At 43.8% G+C, this 24,178-nt stretch overlaps 1 protein-coding gene across 1 annotated transcript; it reads right to left on the reverse strand.

Moving 5' to 3' along the window:
* Positions 1-508: 508 nt before the first annotated feature.
* SPMIP11 (sperm microtubule inner protein 11) lies at positions 509-21,403 on the reverse strand. Its single transcript, XM_068265204.1, has 4 exons — positions 21,280-21,403; positions 9,697-9,804; positions 6,384-6,528; positions 509-608 (listed from the first exon to the last, which is right to left on the reverse strand). Exons 1-4 carry the CDS (start codon positions 21,359-21,361, stop codon positions 560-562), a joined length of 384 nt encoding a protein of 127 aa, XP_068121305.1. The 5' UTR covers positions 21,362-21,403; the 3' UTR covers positions 509-559.
* Positions 21,404-24,178: the final 2,775 nt, after the last annotated feature.

A 24,178-nucleotide genomic window follows, 5' to 3' on the forward strand; every position in this document is an offset into this window, starting at 1 on the left:
TAAGTTAAGACAGTAGAGGGCACTCTACTGTTTGAACTTTGCCTTCTCACAGGGCGGGACAGGAAGTGAAGGGAAGAACGGGGGAGGACACTGATAAGAATTGAGAGACTGCAGGGACCTAGGGACTCACGCCGGTGGACAGGTAATATTACTGCTGTGTTGGTCATCACCATATCGAATGCCACTAACAATGCGCTCCTGATCTGCTGGCGATCTAGCAACATTTTCGATTGGAAATCGGTCGATCGGTCAACATCTGCGTTAAAAATTTCACTGCAGATTCGATCACACTGATCAAATCTGCTGTATTTCTATGTAGTGTATTGGTACCTACTGAAAATCTATCAATTCATGGTTGTTTTGGCAGATGTTCAGGGCCGACTATAAAAAAGACAACCTTACTGTTCTTAATTTCAGCTCAGTGGGTCAAACCAAGCAAGCATAGGAATGTGTACAGTGGCTGAAGCTGGATGACTGCAGGTGATTACAAGAGAGGCCCGTATATTCATAAACTGGGAGAGATCTACTTTATTAGTGTCCTGCATCTTCATGTCACGTGTCAGAATAAGCTGAATTCCTTATTGGTCACCGCCATCTGATCCACAAACCTGAAAAACAAGAAAGATTTTGGTGAGAAATAAAAGTAGAACACTATGGAAAGTCCAGTTTGATGCTAAATAGCATTGTGTGATGGAGACTGCTACTGAGTGAGGTTGGCTGATAAGTGATCCAATAAACCTGGGTCTTCTATCAGGTGGCATAAGTGGAACCTTCCCATGTGCCATCCCAGACCACAGTGCAGTTCCTGAATGGTTAGTAAACTACTAGAAGATATGTTATTGCAGTCCTGTGTAGCACCTCCAGTGAGACTGGTCTGGAAGAAGTAGGCTTGGTTCACACTGGGGCATTGTATTGCCTTATACACATAGTGCAACCAAAGACATTTGTGGTGGCATGCAGTAACGCAAGCAAGGAAGCAACTGACCAATGGTAACGTGTTACATGTTAACGTGTGATTCTAGCACTGCATATTCAGCGTATTAAAAACAGGATGAGGCATAACCTGTTCATAGACTTTGTTTATTGGAGTGCCAAAAGCAACTCTAGCAATGGTGGTGGGGCTGTGCTGGTGCTTGCTTAGACAGTAGCAGAGGTACAGTAGATGGTAAAAATGCATATGGTTACAAGGAGGAAAGAAGATTGCTATGTGCACTGTGGCGAGACAGAGAAATGTGTTGTGTGCAGTGAACATTTTTGGTGCAATAAACCATGGGCAAGATGAAATAAAAGGCATAACTTAGAAATAAAAGGTTACAGACTGGAGCCGCTGTCTGAAAAGTGGCCATGCCTAGCAGAGCCGGGACAAGGTCCTCCAGCACCCAAGGCTGAGACACCAAAGTGCGCCCCTCCATCCCTGCCACCCCAGCCGTCTCACACGGATTACTATTAGACTAAGGCCCAGTGCACACCAAACACCTCTAGCAGATCTGCAAACCGCTATAGGTTTTTGAAGCAGATTTCAGAGTGATTCTAGGTGTTTAGAGACGTTTTCTAAACATGCCTAGCGTTTTTTGGAGCGTTTGTGTAGCAGATTTCAAATATTGTTACAGTAAAGCTGTTACTGAACAGCTTCTGTAACAAAAACGCCTGGAAAACTGCTCTGATCGAGCGATTTTCAGAGCGGTTTTCCACTTTTCTATACTTTAACATTGAGGCAGAAACTCCTCAGAAATCTAAAAAATGCGGCAGTTCCCGAGTTTGCGTTTGTGGAAAAAACAAACTGCTCTGGTGTGCACCATCCCAGTGAAATACATTACCCAAGCGGTTTCCCCCCTGCAAGCGTTTTAAAAAAATGCTCTGGTGTGCACCAGCCCTCAGAGACGGCCCAGGGCCCCCAACACCTTAGTCTCTAGTTATCTGGCTTGCAGTCACTGCCATGTATCCCTTTTCCTTATTTCTCTTTGCTTCAAACACAATAAGGGAATGATAGCTGAGTGAGTTTTGCGACCCTCCTACGCTGCGCCCTAAAGCTGGAGTCTCTCGCCTCCACCTCAGCCCAGCCCTGATGCCTAGCACAATCTGATCGTTTGAAAGAATGATCAGTTTGATAATGTAGTCAAGTGAATCACTGGCTTGAATACAAAATTTAAATTGAACATTTCTCTTTAGAAAAACTATCGGTACAAGTGGAAAATCATGATTATTCTACAAGGTAATGAATACCCCCCCCCCCCCCATATGCAAGGGCACAACTAGAGCCCCCCAAATAAATGAATAAATAAGAAATTAAATCTTAGATAATAACTAAGCAATCCTGCTCATCGGATTCAGAATAATAATTATAAAGTGGTGTGGTGGCAAAGTGACAGTGAGGAAACAGAGACTCTCTTTTTATAATGCCACCAACTATTTTACCGGTTTCCTAAGGAGCAGCCTACAATCACATCAGCTTATATTTGAGTAAATGTAGGAAACATAACTTGCCAGGAATAAAGCCTCTCATAAAACATTAGGCCTCTCCTCCAATCAACATTCACCCCCATATCAAATAACACCTGCAGCCAGTTACCCAAACATTAATAACCCTTACATGCTCGGTTCATATACATTAGACCCCCCTTCCATTTTAATGTTCCCACTCAGACCCTACCCAATAAATAATATTAGGATCCGGGCCTCCACCTCACAAGAGGATAAAACATTAGCAGCAAACCTCCACACTCCAATTACCATTAGACCATGTATATAGATTGTGACGTTACTGGGATAATAATCTGCTATTATTCAGAACAGTTGTCTCCTAACAATCAGAAATTAGCTTTCATAAAGCCTCAAGAACAAGTGAAAAATAAAAAGACAAAATCAGCGACTGCAGAGGTGGAAAGGACGGAAACCCCTTTATCTGGGGGTTAATGCTGAAAGTGCCCTCTACAAACATGGCATTTAAAGCCATAAGAAGCTTACTGACCTCATACACATACTATACAGTATGTTCCATCTCAGTGAAATTACATGCTAAACATAGCATTAAATATGCTTTTTCGGTTGCTGAAAACATTTAATTTACCAGAACACCGAAAGCAGCATTTTCCCTACAGTAAAATGTACTCTGTATGTAATGCAGTGGTTGCAAACACAAGGGTCTTCAGTGAGGACGCTGCATTGAAATGCTCTTGGCCTGATTGTAAGCATCTCGGCACAAGGCAGGAACCACAGAGGTGTTCTATAATTCATGAGCACAGTTCACTGGGAATTAATTATTCAATGCTCTGGGTGTCAGATCAGTGGTGGAGCTGGAGCCATGTGGGCAGCCATTAATGAATGCATATTGTGAGCGGCTGTATGCAGGAAATGGCAGCTATTTCACTGCCTCTATAGCCTGTGATAGGAAAAATACATTTTCATGATTACATAAAACATCCCATGAAAAGGTTTCCTTGTTTTGTTTATACTGTGGAAAAGAGATGTAATACTGTGCGTCAAAACACTGCTTATTAATAACCAAATACACAAGAAAAATGATGTCTCACTATTAAAGTAGAATGTTTTTAAACTTTCGATAAACGGGGAAAAAACACAACCTTTGTCACTTTTTACTGTCTGTCCATATCCCTATTAAGGAAGCATTTCCACATTTCCTGTCCCAGTGACACCATGGGCTCAGCTTTGAGTTGTACTTCCTGGGAAAGTATTTCCTGTATACAACATGCTTATGGGCGATCACTAATGGTTCGTTCCCACTAGGATTACAGCTGAGTAGTGGGAATGTCCCCACTCTAGCCCAATGTTTTGTTTTAAATAGACCCCAGCATGGTACACTGAAAACATTTCAGCTGGTGGTCCTTTGTGCATGCAGCAGCAGATAACCCCAATCATGTGACGTGAGCCATACTGAATCACATAGCAACGTGCTACCATGCAAAACATGGCCAGCTGGCCACATGGGTTGCATAGCCTTTGAGTTTGTGTGGCAAGACATTTGTCAGTCACAGTGCATTCAATGGAGAGCATTTGCAGAGGCACACCACAAAACTCTTGGTAGTGGCACTCTATAAACTACATTCGCATTTTAGATTTCATCTTCCAAAACCATTGTTCCTGATTGTCCAGCCAGGAAATAGAGTATAGACTTCCCCTGATGATGCAGGCCTCCTCTTGGCAGTGCTCATGCACCCTACCCCATCCCTCTTCATAGAGCAAAAGTAACATTTCAGCTGCGAGCGTTACTGTACACATGCCTCATTCTAAAACTGTCGCTCAAAAATATATCTAGAGATCAGATCAGATACCCATACATCATACCATTTTGGTGGCTGAACGACCAATAGACAGAACTCTCTCTGATTGAATTTGATCAGAGAGAGATTTGTTGGCCACCATAAACCTCAGGCCGATTCCCGACCAATTTTCGCAGGAAATCTTTCAGCAATTGGCCTTGTGATGCTGCCTTGCCGCCCCCAGCCGCTGTCCCCCCTTGTGTACATGTAGTCCCCTCGGTGCCCTGTGCAGTAACGCAGCGCATGAGATCGAGCATGTCGACCTAAGATTTTCCAGCATGCCCGATTGATACATGCGACCAATTTTGGCCCGATATTTGTCGCATCGTCTATCTGCCATGCTTTTGGCTGCACCTATTTTTATACAATAATAATTATTAAATCAGATGGTCGATCGGCTGCTAAATCTATAGATGTATGGCCACCTTTAGTGACAGAAGTAGAAGTTATTTCACATCATCTGTTCACCCACTGTTCTCTGCAAGATAACAAAAACAGGAGGTGAATAAAAATACCGATGTAAGCTTCACATCTGTAGACTTTTATTACTGCTAGTGATTGCTGTATTTGCTTTTGTGAAGTTACTACTGTTGTGTTGATGTTGTTGGATGGAGATTTAGGCTCCTTACACACTACGTGGAATCCGTTGTGGTGCGATTACTCTTTAATCACACACCAACATTGCTGAAAAGTCACATCCCATCCTGACTGTGTGGTCGCCCATACAGAGAGGCATACAACACTATGAAAGTATGCCTCACTTTCAATGTAAATGTGCACATCATCCTGTAACGCAAGTGTATCCACTGCGTTATCCTGAAGGAACTTGTCACATCAAACCGCATTCAATGTAACAGCCCCATAGAACTATCATTACATCTGCAATACGATGCGCTGATTTTGTCCATTGCAAATACCTTCTGTTTTAGGGCCAATCACACTAAGCATTGCTTTTTTAGTAGGAATGGCTGTTTGGTCTCTTTTAGTCCCCTATACTTTCCTAGTGGTTTGGGTCATGGGTCACCCCGAGCTGCTTGGTTACGCTGTTGCACTGGTCCAAATCCTATCCCATAGAGCCCCATCAATCCCTGCCATACACTAAGAAGGACCAAAACTCAGAAACAGGCTTGTGGCTCTGTAAAATTTAAAGCTATAGGCTTGCTATACACCAGAGGTTCTGGACGTAAGCCTGGCTTCGGGGGCATGAAGAGATAATTTGCATATTGAGTAGCGGTGCATTGTGGGTAACCACATATGTTCACTTAAGGCAGAATTATCGCAAATACCTTCTGCTTTAACCATTTCCCGACCACGTCACGCCGATGGGCGTGGCCGCGGCGGCAGCCCCAGGACCAGCTAATGCCGATTGGTGTTAAGTCCTGGGGCTTGCATTTGCAGGAGATCGCGCGCAGCCTCCTGCTTGGTGGGCGGAGATTTAGCTCCGCCTTCAGTCTCCGAGCGGCAGTCGCCGCTCGGGAGACTGTAACGGCGAAACCGCTGCTTGATTGTATTGTACAGCGCTGCAATCTGCAGCAGCGCTGTCCCCCCCGGGAGACGAGAGCGATCGGCTCTCATAGGCTAAAGCCTATGAAAGCCGATCGCCGTTATTGGCTGCCTGGGGGGTGGGAGGGACAGAGGGAAAAAAATATAATAAAAAAATACGAACATTTAATAAAAAAAAAATAAGGATTTATATATATAAAAAAATAAAAACACTGCAGGGGCGATCAGACCCCACCAATAGAGAGCTCTGTTGGTGGGGACAAAAGGGGGGGGGGGGGGGAATCACTTGTGTGCTGTTTTGCGGTCCTGCAGCTTGGCCTTAAAGCTGCAGTGGCCCATTTAACACAAAATCGCCTGGTCATTAGGGGGGTTTAACACTGAGGTCCGCAAGAGGCTAAGAAGGGAAACCACACTAAGCATTGCTTTTTGGTAGGAGGACTTTTCGGTCTCTTTTAGTCCCTTTACTTTCCTAGTGGTTTTGGGTCACCCTCAGCTGCTTGGGTACTCTGTCATAATGCAATGGGCAAAGTGTGAAAAGACCCTTAGCATCTGTCTCTTCTGGTGCAGATGCATCCTATTATTGCAGAATGACTGCTGGCTCACCTGGTCATAGCACTGTTGATCATAGGGTATCGCGTGCTTTGAATCCAAGGATAGAGAGTTTGCGGATTTTCTCTGGGTTCCTGGGGCAGCCACCATCCATACTGCTGGGCTGTTGTCAGAGGGACTCGCTGAGTTTCTTTAGGAGCTGAAAACAAAATCATACGATGACTGTCTTCCATATCTTCATATAGTGCCTGCAAGCATCAATTTTCTCTATTTTCTTGACCAATATGTCTTGGCTGTCTTATAACTCGCAACAAAGTTCCAGTCCTGCCACTATTTTAATAGTCATAGCTTTTATTTATTTATTTTTTTGTCTATAGTGTCATCATTTTCTGTCTCCTCTACAGAGTAGGATGCAAACATAGATGCAAAATATAAAGTTATTATTGTGACAGTTACATTTTCTAACAAATATACTGCAAGTACTAGCAACAATAGGGGAGATAATATACTGTAAGTACTAGAAACAATAAGGGAGAGAACACTGACCTTGAAAACTTGTAATCTAGCATAGAGTGGAAACAAGTAATGCAGGCCATACACTCATAGATTTTCCTGCTCAATTCAATATGATCAAATCCGTAAGGACCCTATAGCACATCATGTTTCACTGATCGTAATTTCAATAGGTTTTTCTGAAAATGTATTGAAATTATTGATCAAATTGGCCCCAAAATATTGATTGATTGGGGTAGGCCAGTAGCAGTGACAGATCTATGGACCAGTGCATTGCACTGCCTAAAACAGTGACGTGTATGAAGAGGTTTGATCCATCTCTGGTCAGATGTAGATAAGAGAGGGATTAAACTGGTTACCACATTGGGTGGCAATCTATGCGAGTACAATTAAGGGCCAGTTTCCACTAGCCAACACGCGCAGCTGGGAGACGCGCGGCGGCACTTCCGGGTCTGCGGGAACGCAGACGAATCCCAGAAGCTGTGCCATGCACAGCTATGGGATTCGCTGCCTCCGGTGCGAAAACTGTGGGCAATGCCGGATGAATCGCTAGGGCAAGCGGTTTTGCCGGCGGCGCCATTCTTTCCTATGGCAGAGTTTACCCGAGCGATTTGCCTGCAGGGAAACTCTGTGGATTCGGCCCGGGTTCCGCGCTAGTGGAAACGAGCCCTTAGGGGACTGAGTAAACTGCAGATCCAGAAGCTGAGATGCTGGATCAGATTCTACAGAGAATGGAACTTCATTGGTGCCTGACAGGAATGTCCTATGCTTGAAGACGGCAGGGGATGGAGAGTGACATATGTCATAGAAGAAGAGGTAAGTGTACCAAAGAAAAAAGGTAATGTACAGATGTGGAGAAAGCATACAGATAAAAAAAAGTAAACTGTAGAGCGGGATGCCCACACTTTTCAACTTTAGAGATACTTTAGAAATTACTGAGTCAAAGTGAGCTTACCAATGAAACCCCCCCGAAACACCTAGACACTCCCTAGTGTCAGTGGTGGGCACCTATAATAAGAATAAAGACAGATACTAACCTCCTGTAATATAAATGTATGCATGCTGCGTGTTGCAACCCAAACTAAAGGATATTATGTCCAAAGTGAGGGCCAGTGCACACCAAAAAGCGCTAGTATAATTGCAAACACTCAGTGCTTTTTGATGTGATTTTTCTAGGCGACTGTAGGCATGTGCCTAGCGAATTTTGGAGCGTTTTGGTGTAGCATTTTTTGTTACAGTAGAGCTGTAACTGAACAGCTTCTCTAACAAAAAGGCTTGGAAAATCGCTTTGAGCTAGCGCTTTTCAGAGCAATTTTCCACTTTCCTATACTTAACATTGAGGCTGAATCTCCTCAGAAATCAGCAAAAATGCTGCAGGACCTGAGTTTGCATTTGGAGAAAAAATGAATCTCTCTGGTGTGCATGATCCCATTAAAATACATTAGCCAAGCGGTTTTCAAAGCGCAAGCGTTTTTAAACACTCTCAGAACCGCTCTTGGTGTGCAAAAGCCCTGAAACAGTTCTCCAATGTCAGTGTCAGACAATGAAAGGAGGAAAGGTAGCATCCAGTGCAGCTTTCTCAGCAGTGAGATTTGACAAGTGTCTGTATCAGAAAAAGGAGAGAGAAGAGAGAGTGCCTCTATGGTGCAATACCTTTAATTCAGTTTGCAAATTGCAAAAGAAATGCACGTACAAGATGGCATAAATGTGCATATCTTACGCATGTGAGATATACTTGCAAATTTATGCGTTCTTGTAAGTGCATTTCTTTTGCAATTTGCAAACTGAATTAAAGGTATTGCACCATAAAAGCGCTCTTTTCTCTCTCCTTTTACTAACCTTCTGTAAGCCTGAGAGAGTAAACAGATACATTCTGCTTCATTTTAGAATGTTGTATACTTTCACTGACCTGTCCTATTGGCTTATATGGCTATCTTTAGATTTCAAGCTTCTGTATCGGATATTGTACTACGCAAAGGAATGATACCCTATGGAACAGCTAGTGAGGCTAAGTTCACAGTTGCTTCAACCGACAACATTTCGCCTTTATTCACTTTGCCAGGACAATGTTAGATAAAAATAAAGCATGAGCTCCTATGACGGCTTTCACACAGATGTGCGTACTTAACATTGGCGGCTTCCCTTATGAACGTTGCATGCATTGTCTTTCAGGCTGTATGTTGGGCTCAGGAGGTGCAGTAGGTCTTGCATGAAAGCCTCTAAGACTGGCTCCTTCTATACCTCAGCCTTCGCATGAGTGAAGCATATATGCGCAGAGCTGGAGGTGCATGGCAACCATTGTCGCCAACACGCTCTTGATGCGTGTACTGGTGATGCGGCAAATCGTAAAGTGCAGCCCTTGCGGAGTGTATGGCACATGCAACCGCAATCTGCCCAGTCTTTTGTGATCAACCGGTAGTTTGAGATCAATGCAATGGGCACCCCTGCTGTAGAGTATAGATGAAAAGGGTTTTCCTAAAACGTCTTTACTTTTTTATGTACATTTATTTCATTAAAAATAATTTTATAATGATTTTTATTATTGACACAAGTTTGCTTTGCAAATGGGGAAGGCTTTGCCACCACCCCTCCTTTTGCAGATAACTCCCCCCCCCCCCCCCCCCCCCCTCCAATGGCATGGACCAGATGGGCTAATATTGCACAGGTTACAGGTTTGGAAGCAATACTTTGAGGCCCTAAACTGTCTGGGGAATACCAGCCTGCATGGAGAACAAGGGGTTCAAAAGGCTTCTTTTTAAAAATAAATAGAAACACAATTTTTCCCACAAGTCTCCCCTTGACACACTATATATGATGCAAACGTGATTCTTTGCCATATATATGCCTCACTTACTATGCAGGTCCTGGTGACGTCTCACCGTTTCCTTATATTTGCCATAACTAACATGTGGCGTCTGGGGAACAAGGGGAGGAAGTTTTGTTGATTTCTTTCCTTTTTCTCCTAAAAAGACAAAATGAGACAACATACAAGGGTTATGTTTCATCGACAAAGGACAACTGAAGTGAGAGGCTGGGAACACACTTAGCAGAAACGCTAGTGTTGCGGAAAACGCAGCGTTGTTGCCTGCAATTGTAGTCAGTGGTCCGCATCAAAAAACGCATATAAAAAAATGCATATGCATTTAGTATGCATTTTAAAACATGCATTTTTAAAAACGCTGGTTTTGTTGCATATTTTTCAAAATCGCATCACAAACGCATATTATGAAAGTCAATGGTAAAACGCAATGTAATGCGTTTTGTATACGTTTTTCATGCGTTTTTATATGCTTTAAAAAAATGTTTTCTGATGTATTTCCTGGTTCCTGTTGTCTTCCTAGTGATTTGCAAAAAAAGCAATAGAAAAATGCATGGAAAATGCATATGCATTTTGTATATGTGAACCGCAAATGCGCTAAAATGCACAAAAAATGCATTAAAACCGCACTACAAACGCAAAAACGCACATGACAGAAAACGCGACTTTTCACGCACAGCCATTTGTGCACCCAGCCTGAAGAATATCGGAGCTGCCATATGTATTTCCTTTTAAGCAATACCAGTTGTCTAGCAGCCCTGCTAATCTATTTGGCTGCAGTGGTGTCTGAATCTGCAGCTAATCTTGTCAGATCTCACAATTATGTCAGGAACACCTGATCTGCTGCATGCTTGTTCAGGGTCTATGGCTAAAAGTATTAGAGGCTGAGGATCAGCAGGACTGCCAGACAACTGGTATTGCTTAAAAAGAAATAAATATAGCAGCCTCCATATTCTTCTGACTTCAGTTGTCCTTTAAATGCAATTATCCAAGAAGCAAAAAGTTGAATGCAGGTAACATATAAACTAATATGACTTAGGCCCGGTTCACATTAGCGTACGCTATCCGGATTTTCCGGATCTGATCCGGACCGCATACTGTACAAACGGAACGCACGTTCCGCATAGCAATGTAAAGTCTATGCGGACGTTCACACGTGTCCGTTCCGGACCGGATCCGGACTCTTTTCCAACATGCGCTATTTTTTGGGTCCGGATCTCCGGCCCACGCACCCGGACCGGAGCCGGACCTGAGCCTGACAGCACCATCCGGAACACAGAATCCAATGGGGAACGGAAGGCACAGAACACACTGCCTACAAAAACCTGACGTTCTACCCCACTTCCTATGCGTATCCAAGCGGCCATTTCGGATGGGGACACATGGGCCAAGCATGTCTGGAGTGGAGCAGCAGTGACAGACGTGCTGGAGCTGTTTGGCAGAATGTCGGAGGTGGAGGTGAGGCCTGCAGCGGAGGAACCTGATTGTACATGGTCACCAGGTGCACCTTCTGCTGACCCGAACATTTTTTTATTTAAATTTAACTATTTTTTGCCCACGGATCGGGATGGCAGCCTGATGCATGCCTGATACAAACGGACCGGATCCGGATCGGAAATCGTACGGTTCTGATCAGGATCAGGTCAGGATCCGATCAGGATCCGGTCCGTTTACTTGCCAAAACGCAAGTGTGAACAGGGCCTAAGGGCCCTGGCACACCGGAGAGCGTTTTGCAGGTGCTTTCACCTTTTAAGAAAATGCTTCCATTGATTTGCATTAACCATTTCAGCCCGCGGGTATTTTTCACCTTATGGACGAGAGGAATTTTCACATTTCAGCGCTCCTCCCATTCATTCTCCAATAACTTTATCACTACATATCACAACGAAATGATCTATACCTTGTTTTTTCCGCCACCAATTAGGCTTTCTTGGGGTGGTACATTACGCTAAGAATTATTTTATTCTAAATGCATTAAAATGGGAATAATAAGAAACAATTGAAAAAAAACATTTTTTTTCAGTTTTCAGCCATTATATTTTTAAAATAATTCATGCTACCATAATTAAAATCCACACATTTTATATGGCCATTTGTCCCGGTTATTGCAACATTCAAATTATATCCCTAGTATAATGTATGGTGACAATATTTTATCTGGAATTAAAGGTGCATTTTTTCAGTTTTACATCCATCACTAGTTTTTTCCGCCACCAATTAGGCTTTCTTTGGGGGGTACATTTGCTAAGAGCTACCTTACTGTAAATGCATTTTAACAGTAAGAATAAGAAAAAAAATTTAAAAAATCATTATTTCTCAGTTTTTGGCCATTATAGTTTAAAAATAATACATGCCTCCATAATTAAAACCCACGTATTGTATTTGCCCATTTGTCACGGTTATTTCACCGTTTAAATTATGTCCCTATCACAATGTATGGCGACAATATTTTATTTGGAAATAAAAGAGCATTTTTTCCATTTTGCATCCATCACTATTTACAAGCTTATAAAAAGAAAATATAGAGAAATATTTAATCTTTACATAGATATTTAAAAAGTTTAGACCCTTAGGTAAATATTTGTGGGGTTTTTTTTATAGTAATGTTTTTGTTTTGTTTTTATTAAACATTTTATGTGGGTATTTTTGGGAGGGTGGGATATAAATAGTGTTTTATTTGGGGAAATATTTGTGTATTGTAATTTTTTTTAACTTTTAGATGTAGTTTTACTTTTTGGCCACAAGATGGCAATCTTGAATTTGTCGCTTTTTCTGGGGGGAGGGGAGGAATCAGTGATCGGGCACCATAGCCCGATACATTGGTTCCTGGGCTACCGAATCCGCGGCCGGGAGTGTGCGTGCACGCGCGCGATCGGCCGCGGGATCGTGCGGGAGTGCGCATGTCCTCCTTGACGTTTTTATACGTCAAGGAGGACAAAGTGGTTAATAATTATAGGCCCTTTTGACATAGATATTAATTTTTTCCCCCTAAAGTCAGTAGGTGTATTTTACTATTTGGCCACAAGATGTCCACGCTGAGCAAAATTCTATGTAGCGTACAAGTACGCTACATAGGATACAATGTATTGCTACATTGTAACTAGGGAAGTGACCCAAGGTTTCAATGGAAACCTACGATCACAGTGCTGGTGGTGAGATTAATGAATGGGAACTTTGTTCCCATTCATAAATTTAACAATCGGTTGGCGGAAACCACGGCGGCTCTATGTAAGAATAAACACTGTTTTTGAACAAAAACAGTGTTTATTCTCGGCGGTAATGTATGGATTGGAACAGGGGACTTTTGTCCTCTGCAGCCAACCTCCCCCTGCTCCCTTTAACAGCGCGATCACGGGCATTTGCCCGCAAACCCCCCAAACTGCAGGGACGTGACTAGTGCGTACCTGCGGCTCTCGCAACTGCCGCTGCGGAGGTGAAGCTCATGTCTGCATGGCATAAATGGTTAAAAGGACACTGAGGTTAAAATAAACTAATGAAATAAATGATTGTATCTATCTTCCTTCTCCTAAAACTGACTTTTTAAGATATTCCACAGTTTTATTTTATGTTTAAATCTACTTTTTAAGTTTTAACTGTTTTATGGTTTTTGCTCAATGACACATTCATTGAAGTATGCCAGAGCTAAAATCTATGAACTTTTGACCCTTTTATCTCTCTCCTGCTCTCAGAAGCCATTTTCTGCTAGAAAAGTGTTTTATAGTTGGAATTTCTAATCCGTGAGGGTCACACTGTAGTCACTTCCTGTCTGAGTCAGCCACTTACATACCTGATATTTCACTCTTTCAGGCAGAGAAAGAGAAAAAAAATCTCATCATGTCACGTCACCTCTGGTATCCTTTAAAATCGTGGCAAATTGCCCCAATCGCGATTTTCCGCTATTTTGCCACAATTTTAAGGCAAGTCAATGAAAGCATATTTTTTAAAAAAAGAAAAGGACCAGCACAACGTTCTCCGGTGTGGCAGGGCCCAAATACGTCCATGCCACAGAGTTGGGCAATAGAAAGTAATAGCTTGTAAAATACACACGTTACATTCTGCGAAACACTGAATGTGAGAACACACAGTAGTTTCAGATATTTGGAAATCTCAGAATGAAAGTGATAGCACAATGAGTGGAGCTCCAAAGCTCCCCTACTGATCGGTGTATGCAATCAACCATTAGCTTTCGGAAGAGGAAGGGGCCAAAATATCCATCTGGTCAGGAGCGCTCCCCTCTCCAGCCTTTTCATGTAGTGTAGAGCTTCAGGCTGCAATCTTCTCAGAATGCCTTTACTGTGTCCTGCCTCCCTGCAGTCTCACCAGCATGCTCATAATGAGTCTGCTCTGCAGTGCCCACGTATAGGAATGAAATAAGTGGCACAAATCCCTGCTTCTCAAGGTACTTCCCTGCAGTTACAAATGATAGCTCATTGTAGGGGGAAGCAGGACGAGGGGGAACATACAGGGTGGTGGGTAGGGATAATGGGCCAGCTGCCAGTGGTGAGAGGAAGAGGGGGAGCCGGAGCTGCTGGATTTTATTCACTTCTCACATTGGCCGATAGGTTAGAGTAGGGGGCAGGGGGAGGAGCTGGAGCCTCCGGACTCAATTCACTTATCACATTGGCCGACTGGTTAGAGGAGGGGGCAGGGGGAGGAGCTGGAGCTGCCAGACTCTGTTCACTTCTCACATTGGCCGACTGGTTAGAGGAGGGGCAGGGGGAGGTTCTGGAGCCGCCGGACTCTATTCACTTCTCACATTGGCCGACTGGTTAGAGGAGGGGGTGGGGGGAGGAGCCGCCGGACTCTATTAATTTCTTACATTGGCTGCAGTAGCACAGCCACTTCACATTTTGGCCGGCTAGAAGTGGCCAGACTTCGGGTTCTGGCCATAACATATGTACCTCCCAATGACAAATGAAGCAATCATAACTGTGCCTCCAAGCTTCTTCAAGAAACAAGCATCCCTTTCATGCTCCTCCATAGTAAATATGGCTTCCATGTTTTTCCATAACGAGTGTGATCTCCATGTTTTTCCATAATGAGTGTGATCTCCATGCTTCTCCATATTACCAAGTGTGCCCTCCATTATTATTATTATTATTTAGTATTTATATAGCGCCGACATCTTACGCAGCACTGTACAGTATATATATATATATTGTATTGTCACTAACTGTCTCTCAAAGGAGCTCACAATCTAATCCCTACTATTATCATATGTCTATGTACCGTATGTATTATGTAGTGTAAGTGCTGTAGTCTAGGGCCAATTTAGGGGTGAGCCAATTAACTTATCTGTATGTTTTTTGGGATGTGGGAGGAAACCGGAGTACCCGGAGGAAACCCACGCAGACACGGGGAGAACATACAAATTCCTTGCAGATGGTGCCCTGGCTGGGATTCGAACCGGGGACCCAGCGCTGCAAGGCGAGAGCGCTAACCACTATGCCACCGTGCTGCCCATGCTGTCCTATATTAACAAGTGCGTCCCCCATGCTCCCCCATATTAAAGAGGAACTGAGTGACATCCAGTAGAATAAAGAACATTATTTAAAGAGGAACTCCAGTGAAAATAATGTAGTAAAAAAAGTGCTTCATTTTTTACCATAATTATGTATAAATGATTTAGTCAGTGTTTGCTCATTGTAAAATCTTTCCTCTCCCAGATTCACATTCTGACATTTATTACATGGTGACATTTTTACTGTGGGCAGGTTATGTAGCTGCTCCTAGCTGTTTTGGCTGTTAGAGACAGCTGTAAACAGCTAATTCCAGTCTGTGAACATTGTTACATTGTGGCCGTTTGCCCAGAGTACCGCGGTACTCAGAGCTTCTTGTGGGAGGGGTTTCAGCACAAAATCAGTCATACAGCGCCCCCTGATGGTCTGTTTGTGAAAATCATTATATATCTCATGTAAAAGGGGGTATCAGCTACTGATTGGGATAAAGTTCAATTCTAGGTTGGAGTTTCTCTTTAAGGTACTGTATTTTTTTGGCTATTAGACTCACTTTTTCTTTCCCAAAAGTGGGGAAAATAGTCACTGCGTCTTATAGTCCAAATGCAGGGAGTTCCTGACTTGTGAACGCTTGCCAATACGAACCTCCAACCCTCTGCAATGTCGGGGACTCCCTGTACTATGCTCCTGCAGAGGAGGACACAGGGGGACAAACAGAGGATACAGGGGGATACAAAGGGGCATAGAGGACACATGCGGGACACAAAAGGGCATAGAGGAGGACACAAGGATGACAGAAGTGGACACAGAACGACACAAGGGGACAGAGGAGGACACAGGGAAACAAGAGGTACAAGGGGGCATAATCCACAAAATGCCCTTCACCATGGATGTACCAGGTTAAGTATATATTTGTTTTCCCCTGGTTATTGTCCTCTAAACCAAGGTGCATCTTATGGTCAGGAGCGTCTCATAGTCCGAAAAATATGGGTACTCACTTTTACATTCATTACCCTGGTTTCAGCATCTGAAACACTTCCTATGGCCTGGTGCACACCAAAACCCACTAGCAGATCCGCAAAATGCTAGCAGATTTTTAAACGCTTTTTTATTTACAAGAGGGGTTTTGCATAGCGGTTTGCGGATTGCTGCTGCGAATTTCAGTGTAGCATATTTCATATATTGTTACAGTAAAGCTGTTACTGAACAGCTTCTGTAACAAAACCGCTCTGATCTGCCGTTTTTCAGAGCGGTTTGCGTTTTTCCTATACATAACATTGAGGCAGAAACGCCTCCGCAATCCAAAAAATGCCTCACCCCGGGAGGATTCGTTTCTGCAAAACGCCTCCCGCTGTGGTGTGCACACCCCCATTGACATACATTACCCTAGCGTATGCGCAGCCACAAGCGGCTGCAAAAACGCTCAAAAAGCCGCTCTGTGTGCCCCAGCCCTTAATCTATATATTGCTATGTAGCCCTGCTCTCCTAGTGATGATCCAGCCTAGGCTGTTAAGATATGGGGAATTCTACTCCCAGAGCATTCTGGGAGACCAAGTATTTTTTCTACTGGCTTTAGAATACTAAGTATACAAACATTCCACAGAGTTGCCCCTGACAGAACTAAAGATGTCCCCACCCATGATTAATTTCAGAATGTAAATCAGGAAAGATTATACAATTCCAAAATGCTGACTAAATCATTTATTAAGTAATATTATAAAAAAATTAACCAATTTTGTTCATTACATTATTTTCAGAACAGTTCCTCTTTAAAATATGATTATGAAATACATTTGTGCCAAACAATTAGAAAGTAAAAAGAGGCTGATTACTTTAAAAGTGATTTTAAGGAAAAATGTAATAGTTCAATATCTATTATCCCTAATAAAAGAGAAAAATCACCATATGGCTGTAAGGTGTGCTGTAATGTGTGGTGCCTTGAAATAGCCAAATTGCACACATTACATTATCATGCTGGAAAACCTTGGCCCATATGCAATTAATTTTTTCTCCTGCGTTTTCTCCTAGGAGAGAATTTTTCATCTTCAAATTAAAATAACTTTCCAGCACGTTTTAACTAAAAAAGTACCAAAAAGTAAATGAAAAAGTACTATCAAAATTAGTTTGAGCATTTTCTTGCTTTCTGATGGCTTAAAATGCAATTTATTGACAAGTTTAAAAATATCACCTAGGAGAAAACTCAGGTGAAAAAATGAATTGCATATGGGCCCTTGTGTTTACACATTTTCGCCTGCGCATTTGTATCTTCACTTGGGTGTGTGTGTACAAGGAAGGTATTTCTTTATGGGCCTGTGTCTGAAATGGCTCATAATGTACTAGAGACATATCACCATCTAGTGGCCAAAAAACTTTTTGCACATGTAGTAAGAAGATACTGACTAAATACAGTATTGTACCAAACAATGATAACATTAAACATCATAATATCCATAAATGTCCTGAAAACAGTCAAAACAATATTCTATAATGTGACATTTGCTAACATGTCATTGGGTTGAGCGCTTCTGGGTGAAGTGTTCTTAATCTAAAAATCCAGAAGGCTTCTCTAGCTTTAAATTCATAAAAATGGTTGGGGCCTTCTGGAATCACTTCAATAATTAGAAATTGCATGAGGAGTGGATCTTAATTGTATGTATCTCTGTATTATTACACTAGGTAACCCATGAGCATGAATGTGTTTCCATTTATAATAATACTTCCAGCTTGCCTGCTGGTTAGCCATAACTGTTATTATTATTACAATTATTGTATTCTTATTTTAGTTCCATGATGGTGTTCACTAATTTTCAAAATAGTACACCGTGGGCATACAGTGTGAGCATGCAGATTGTACACCATGCATGTACAGTATGAACATGCAGATCTTACACCATGTGCATACAGCGTGAACATGCAGATTGTACACCATGCGCATACAGTGTGAACATGCAGATGGTACACTATGCACATACAGTGTGAACATGCAGATCGTACGCCATGCGCGTATAGTATGAACATGCAGACTCTACACCATGCGCATACAGTGTGAGCATGCAGACTGTACACCATGCATGTACAGTATGAACATGCAGATCGTACACCATGTGCATGCAGTGGGAACATGCAGATCGTACACCATGCGCATACAGTGTGAGCATGCAGATCGTACACCATGCGCATACAGTGTGAACATGCAGATCATACACCATGCGCATACAGTGTGAACATGCAGATTGTACACCATGCGCATACAGTGTGAACATGCAGATCGTACACCATGCGCATACAGTGTGAACATGCAGATCGTACACCATCTTGTGTGAACATGCCGATGGTACACCATGCGCATACAGTGTGAACATGCAGATCGTACACCATCTTGTGTGAACATGCAGATTGTACACCATGCGCATACAGTGTGAACATGCAGATGGTACACCATGCACATACAGTGTGTACATGCAGATTGTACACCATGCGCATACAGTGTGAACATGCAGATGGTACACCATGCACATACAGTGTGAACATGCAGATGGTACACCATGCACATACAGTGTGAACATGCAGATCGTACACCATGTGCATACAGTGTGAACATGCAGATTGTACACCATGTTGTGTGAACATGCAGATGGTACACCATGCGCATACAGTGTGAACATGCAGATCATACACCATGCGCATACAGTGTGAACATGCAGATGGTACACCATGCGCATACAGTGTGAACATGCAGATCGTACACCATGCGCATACAGTGTGAACATGCAGATCGTACACCATGCGCATACAGTGTGAACATGCAGATTGTACACCATGCGCATACAGTGTGAACATGCATATCGTGCACCATGCGCATAAAGTGTGAACATGCAGATGGTACACCATGCGCATACAGTGTGAACATGCATATCGTGCACCATGTGCATGAAGTGGGAACATGTAGATCGTACACCATGTTGTGAGAACATGCAGATCGTACACCATGCGCATACAGTGTGAACATGCAGATTGTACACCATGTTGTGTGAACATGCAGATGGTACACTTTGCACATACAGTGTGAACATGCAGATCATACACCACGTGCATGCAGTGGGAACATGCGGATCGTACGCCACGTGCATGCAGTGGGAACATGTGGATCGTACGCCACGTGCATGCAGTGGGAACATGCGGATCGTACGCCACGTGCATGCAGTGGGAACATGCGGATCGTACGCCACGTGCATACAGTGTGAACATGCAGATCGTACACCATGCGCATACAGTGTGAACATGCAGATTGTACACCATGTTGTGTGAACATGCAGATGGTACACTTTGCACATACAGTGTGAACATGCAGATCATACACCACGTGCATGCAGTGGGAACATGCGGATCGTACGCCACGTGCATGCAGTGGGAACATGTGGATCGTACGCCACGTGCATGCAGTGGGAACATGCGGATCGTACGCCACGTGCATGCAGTGGGAACATGCGGATCGTACACCACGTGCATGCAGTGGGAACATGCAGATGGTACACCATGCGCTTACAGTGTGAACATGCATATCATGCACCATGCGCATAAAGTGTGAACATGCAGATGGTACACCGTGCGCATACAGTGTGAATATGCATATCATGCACCATGCGCATAAAGTGTGAACATGCAGATGGTACACCATGCGCATACAGTGTGAACATGCATATCATGCACCATGCGCATAAAGTGTGAACATGCAGATGGTACACCATGCGTATACAGTGTGATCATGCATATCGTGCACCATGTGCATGAAGTGGGAACGTGCAGATCGTACACCATGTTGTGAGAACATGCAGATCGTACACCATGCGCATACAGTGTGAACATGCAGATCGTGCACCATGCGCATAAAGTGTGAACATGCAGATGGTACACTATGCACATACAGTGTGAACATGCAGATCATACACGTGCATGCAGTGGGAACATGCGGATCGTACGCCACGTGCATGCAGTGGGAACATGCAGATCGTACGCCATGTGCATGCAGTGGGAACATGCAGATCGTACACCATGTGCATGCAGTGGGAACATGCGGATCGTACACCACGTGCATGCAGTGGGAACATGCGGATCGTACACCACGTGCATGCAGTGGGAACATGCGGATCGTACACCACGTGCATGCAGTGGGAACATGCGGATCGTACACCACGTGGATGCAGTCGGAACATGCGGATCGTACACCACGTGCATGCAGTGGGAACATGCGGATCGTACACCACGTGCATGCAGTGGGAACATGCGGATCGTACACCACGTGCATGCAGTGGGAACATGCGGATCGTACACCACGTGCATGCAGTGGGAACATGCGGATCGTACACCACGTGCATGCAGTGGGAACATGCGGATCGTACACCACGTGCATGCAGTGGGAACATGCGGATCGTACACCACGTGCTTGCAGTGGGAACATGCAGATTGTACACTATGTGCATAGAGTGTGAACAAACCTTAATAAAGTCGGCCCCAACTCCTGGAACTGGGAGTCACCCAGTGCATAAAGAAATTAATGATTTATCTCATTTTAACAGGTAACTGCTATAGAATATTTTGAAGACCTAATGAAAAAGAAATACGTAGCGCTAAAAAAAAAAAATAGTACTTCATAAAAAGGCTTAAAATAAGCCAACATTCAAACAAGTCACTTATTCCCAGGATATGTATGTTTCCAGACAACATGCATATACATTCGCAGTGGTCCATGAATGATTATGATTGTGTGCTTGTAGTTAGGGAAACAAACACATCCTGGGAGTGACTTGTTTGAATGTTGGCTTATTTTAAGCCTTTTTATTAAGTACTATTTTTAGTAAATAAAGCAAACTCTCTTTTTAGCACTACATGGTTCTTAAACTTTATTGATAACATTTGTGTTCTCACAGAGCCTCTTTAATTAGTATTCATCTATGAAGCGCCCTTTTAGTAATTTTTGCCCCGTTTGTGAAGAAGTCTTTGTCACTCGCATTACAGAATGGATTATGGACGTGAGTCTATGAATCTGGATGACGCATCCGCTGCACACTTTGTGCTTGAGAGACCTTCCGTGACCTATGCGTGGCTTTTGCTGCAGGTGCAGCCCGTTTATAGCTAGGTAGGATTTGGGCAGCGCTTTTCTCACCTGGGATGTCACCCAATTCCTGAATGCGGGCGGCCCGCAGAGGAGCCTGGTAGCCGAGAGTTGTAAGCCCGAAGAAAGCCATGAAGAGGCAGACAGGAAGCGTCGTCCGTTACCATGGTAGCAGCAGAAACATCCACGCTGCCTCTGCTGCGACAGCTCAATGGAGTGTTACCATAGAGACGGGGCTCGCGATATTTACTACCAGGGTGGTCACACTGATATGGATGACCAGGAAAATGCATTCTCTCGCATTTCTGGCCATGTTTAATTTATTAGGAAGATAACACAGCAACCTTGTGAGGAACTCCAAAAGCGTTATTAAAACAAAAACAAAAAACATCATTGCAGCTTTGCTTCCCTGTACCCTATTGTTGTTTCTGGCTGCAGATTGTTCCCACTTGTCCCATCTCTATAAAACTAAGCAGGGGCATAATTAGAAATCACTGGGCCCCCTGCAAAACTTTGGTTGCCCCCCACTCGCTTTCTGCACAGGTAAACTGAGAACCAATGTTATTTAAGTGGCTAGTGCAAACCTGTTTTCCCCATGCAGATAAAAACAGACAGCAATGAAGCACTGCACACATTTTCTCTATCAGCTTAGCTTACATTAGCTGCTGTGATAAAACGTGCATGTTTTCACACATACACACATGGTGTGCAGAAAACACATACAGAGAGCCGACAGACGGATGTGCTCACAGCCTCAGCTTATTACACCCCCTCTGTCCATCTCTGATGAAGCAGAACTGGATTTGCAGATTCCTCCAGCATTACTACAGTACAGAGCACTTAGGGAGGGGTAGAGAGGTTGGGGCTGCGCGCTGTACACAAGACCCTTCTGAACACTGAATAGGGACTGTCCACAAATCTTTGTCTGCAAAACTTTGTATTATTCCTTATCAGTGGCTGAGCAGATGCAGTCATTAGAACAACTGTGCAGAGAGCAGAAGATTTTTCTCCCCATGTCCTTAGTTGTCAGTCTCTCAGGACAGGGAAAATAAACTTCTCCTCCCACGGGTCCCCCTGCGGCTTCTGGGCCTCCCTGTGGCTGCATCCCTTGCAGGGTCTATTGTTACACCCCTGAACCTAAGTGCACATGCTAAATTAAACTTAATTGTAATATCTCTTTCCTCAGGGCAGCATGCACATCACGTGAGGCATGATAGGCCAACCGTCTTACAGTAGAGTGTGTTCCTGTGTCTACCTTGTGGACTAAATGCTACATTCTCCCTGGCTTCCCTTTGAGCCTGTGCCTACATATAGGCCTCAATTCATAAAGCATTACCGCATGCGGTAATGCTGAAAACAGCAGACTTTCCCGAGCACTTAGCAAAGTGTCAATTCATAAAGGCTGTTACCGCATGAAAAACTGAAATTACCGAGCAGTGAGGAAAATTACTGACTTGGCTTTAAAGAGACACTGAAGCGAAAAAAATATATATGATATAATGAATTGGTTGTGCACTATGAATAATTACTAGAAGATTATTATTTTATTTTCAGGTATATAGTGTTTTTTCTAACATTGCATCATTCTCTAATATGTGCAGATTACACAACACTCAGCATTCAAAATGATTCTTTCAGAGCAGTCTGTGAACTAATGACCTTTCCTCTGCCAGAGAAAAAGACATTTGTTTACTTACAGTTGAAATAATAAAAGTCAGAAGACAGCCCTCTCCACGACTTTGAAAGTCGTAGAGCTTAATGGCTTTTTTGCATAGAGATAACAACTGGAGTTTCTTAAAGAGGAACTGTAACGACAAAACGGCCCCTGGGGGGTACTCACCTCGGGTGGGGGAAGCCTCAGGACCCTAATGAGGCTTCCCACGCCGTCCTGCGTCCCTCGGGGGTCTCGCTGTAGCCCTCCGTACAGCCGTGACGCAATATTTACCTTCCTGGCTCCTGCGCAGGCACTCTGATGGCTGTCGGCGCCGAAGTAGGCGGAAATACCCGATCTCCGTCGGGTCTGCTCTACTGCGCAGGCGCAAGTTTCCGGCGCCTGCGCAGTAGAGCGGACCCGACGGAGATCGGGTATTTCCGTCTATTTCCGTGCCGAAAGTCGCCACAGCGCCCCCGCTGGAGCCAGCAAAGGTAAATATTGAACTGACAGTCGGCACAGTCGCCGGCTGTTCGGAGGGCTGCGGCAAGACCCCCGTGGGACAGAGGACGGCGTGGGAAGCCTCATTAGGATCCGGAGGCTTCCCCCACCCGAGGTGAGTACCCCCCAGGGGAGGTTTTTGTTGTTACAGAGTCTCTTTAACTCTTCCTGTCCTGGAAACAATTAGACTGATGTATCTGATCTTAATGTTTTATTTCTTAGCTGTACTACACATACAAATCATAATATCATAATTTTGTTTTCGCTTCAGTGTCTCTTTAATCACCTCCAACACATGTCAGTAAATTGTCAGCAAAAGTCAATTCATAAAGCCTACAACAAGCGGTAAGCCTGACGATAGTTACCGACACCTCTGGTGAGGTCTTAAGAAGTTACCGACACCTCTGGTGAGGTCTTCACAATGCAAAGTGCAGGGAGCCAAAAGTCTGTGCAGGGAGCCGAAATCTCTGTGAGTCGTCTGTGCAGGGAGCCGAAGTCTCTGTGAGTCGTCTGTGCAGGGAGCCGAAGTCTGTGTGAGTCATCTGTGCAGGTAGCCGAAGTCTGTGTGAGTCATCTGTGCAGGAAGACGACGTCTCTGCAAGACTGTGCAGGAAACCGTAATTACAGCTTGTAACATAAGAGAGATATCGCCACATTTCTGCTGTACCGCTCAATGGGCTGCGGTCATTTACAGAACCTCAAAGGCAGCTGTGAAAATCTTTATGAATTAGCACACAAAGGTCTAAAATACCAAATGCAATATTTTCCCTACCAGATTTTTTTTTTATCACACTGCTT

This window comes from Hyperolius riggenbachi, chromosome 2 (genome assembly GCF_040937935.1).
Source record: "Hyperolius riggenbachi isolate aHypRig1 chromosome 2, aHypRig1.pri, whole genome shotgun sequence".
Taxonomy (NCBI): domain Eukaryota; kingdom Metazoa; phylum Chordata; class Amphibia; order Anura; family Hyperoliidae; genus Hyperolius; species Hyperolius riggenbachi.

Excerpts from the sequence above, each read along its gene's own strand:
- SPMIP11 (XM_068265204.1), bottom strand. The coding sequence starts at position 21,361 with ATGGCTTTCTTCGGGCTTACAACTCTCGGCTACCAGGCTCCTCTGCGG. Across the intron at positions 6,529-9,696 it reads ACGTCACCAGGACCTGCATA|CTCCTAAAGAAACTCAGCGA; the intron begins GTAAGTGAGGCA and ends TTTTGTTTTCAG. Across the intron at positions 609-6,383 it reads ATCAACAGTGCTATGACCAG|GTTTGTGGATCAGATGGCGG; the intron begins GTGAGCCAGCAG and ends CTTGTTTTTCAG.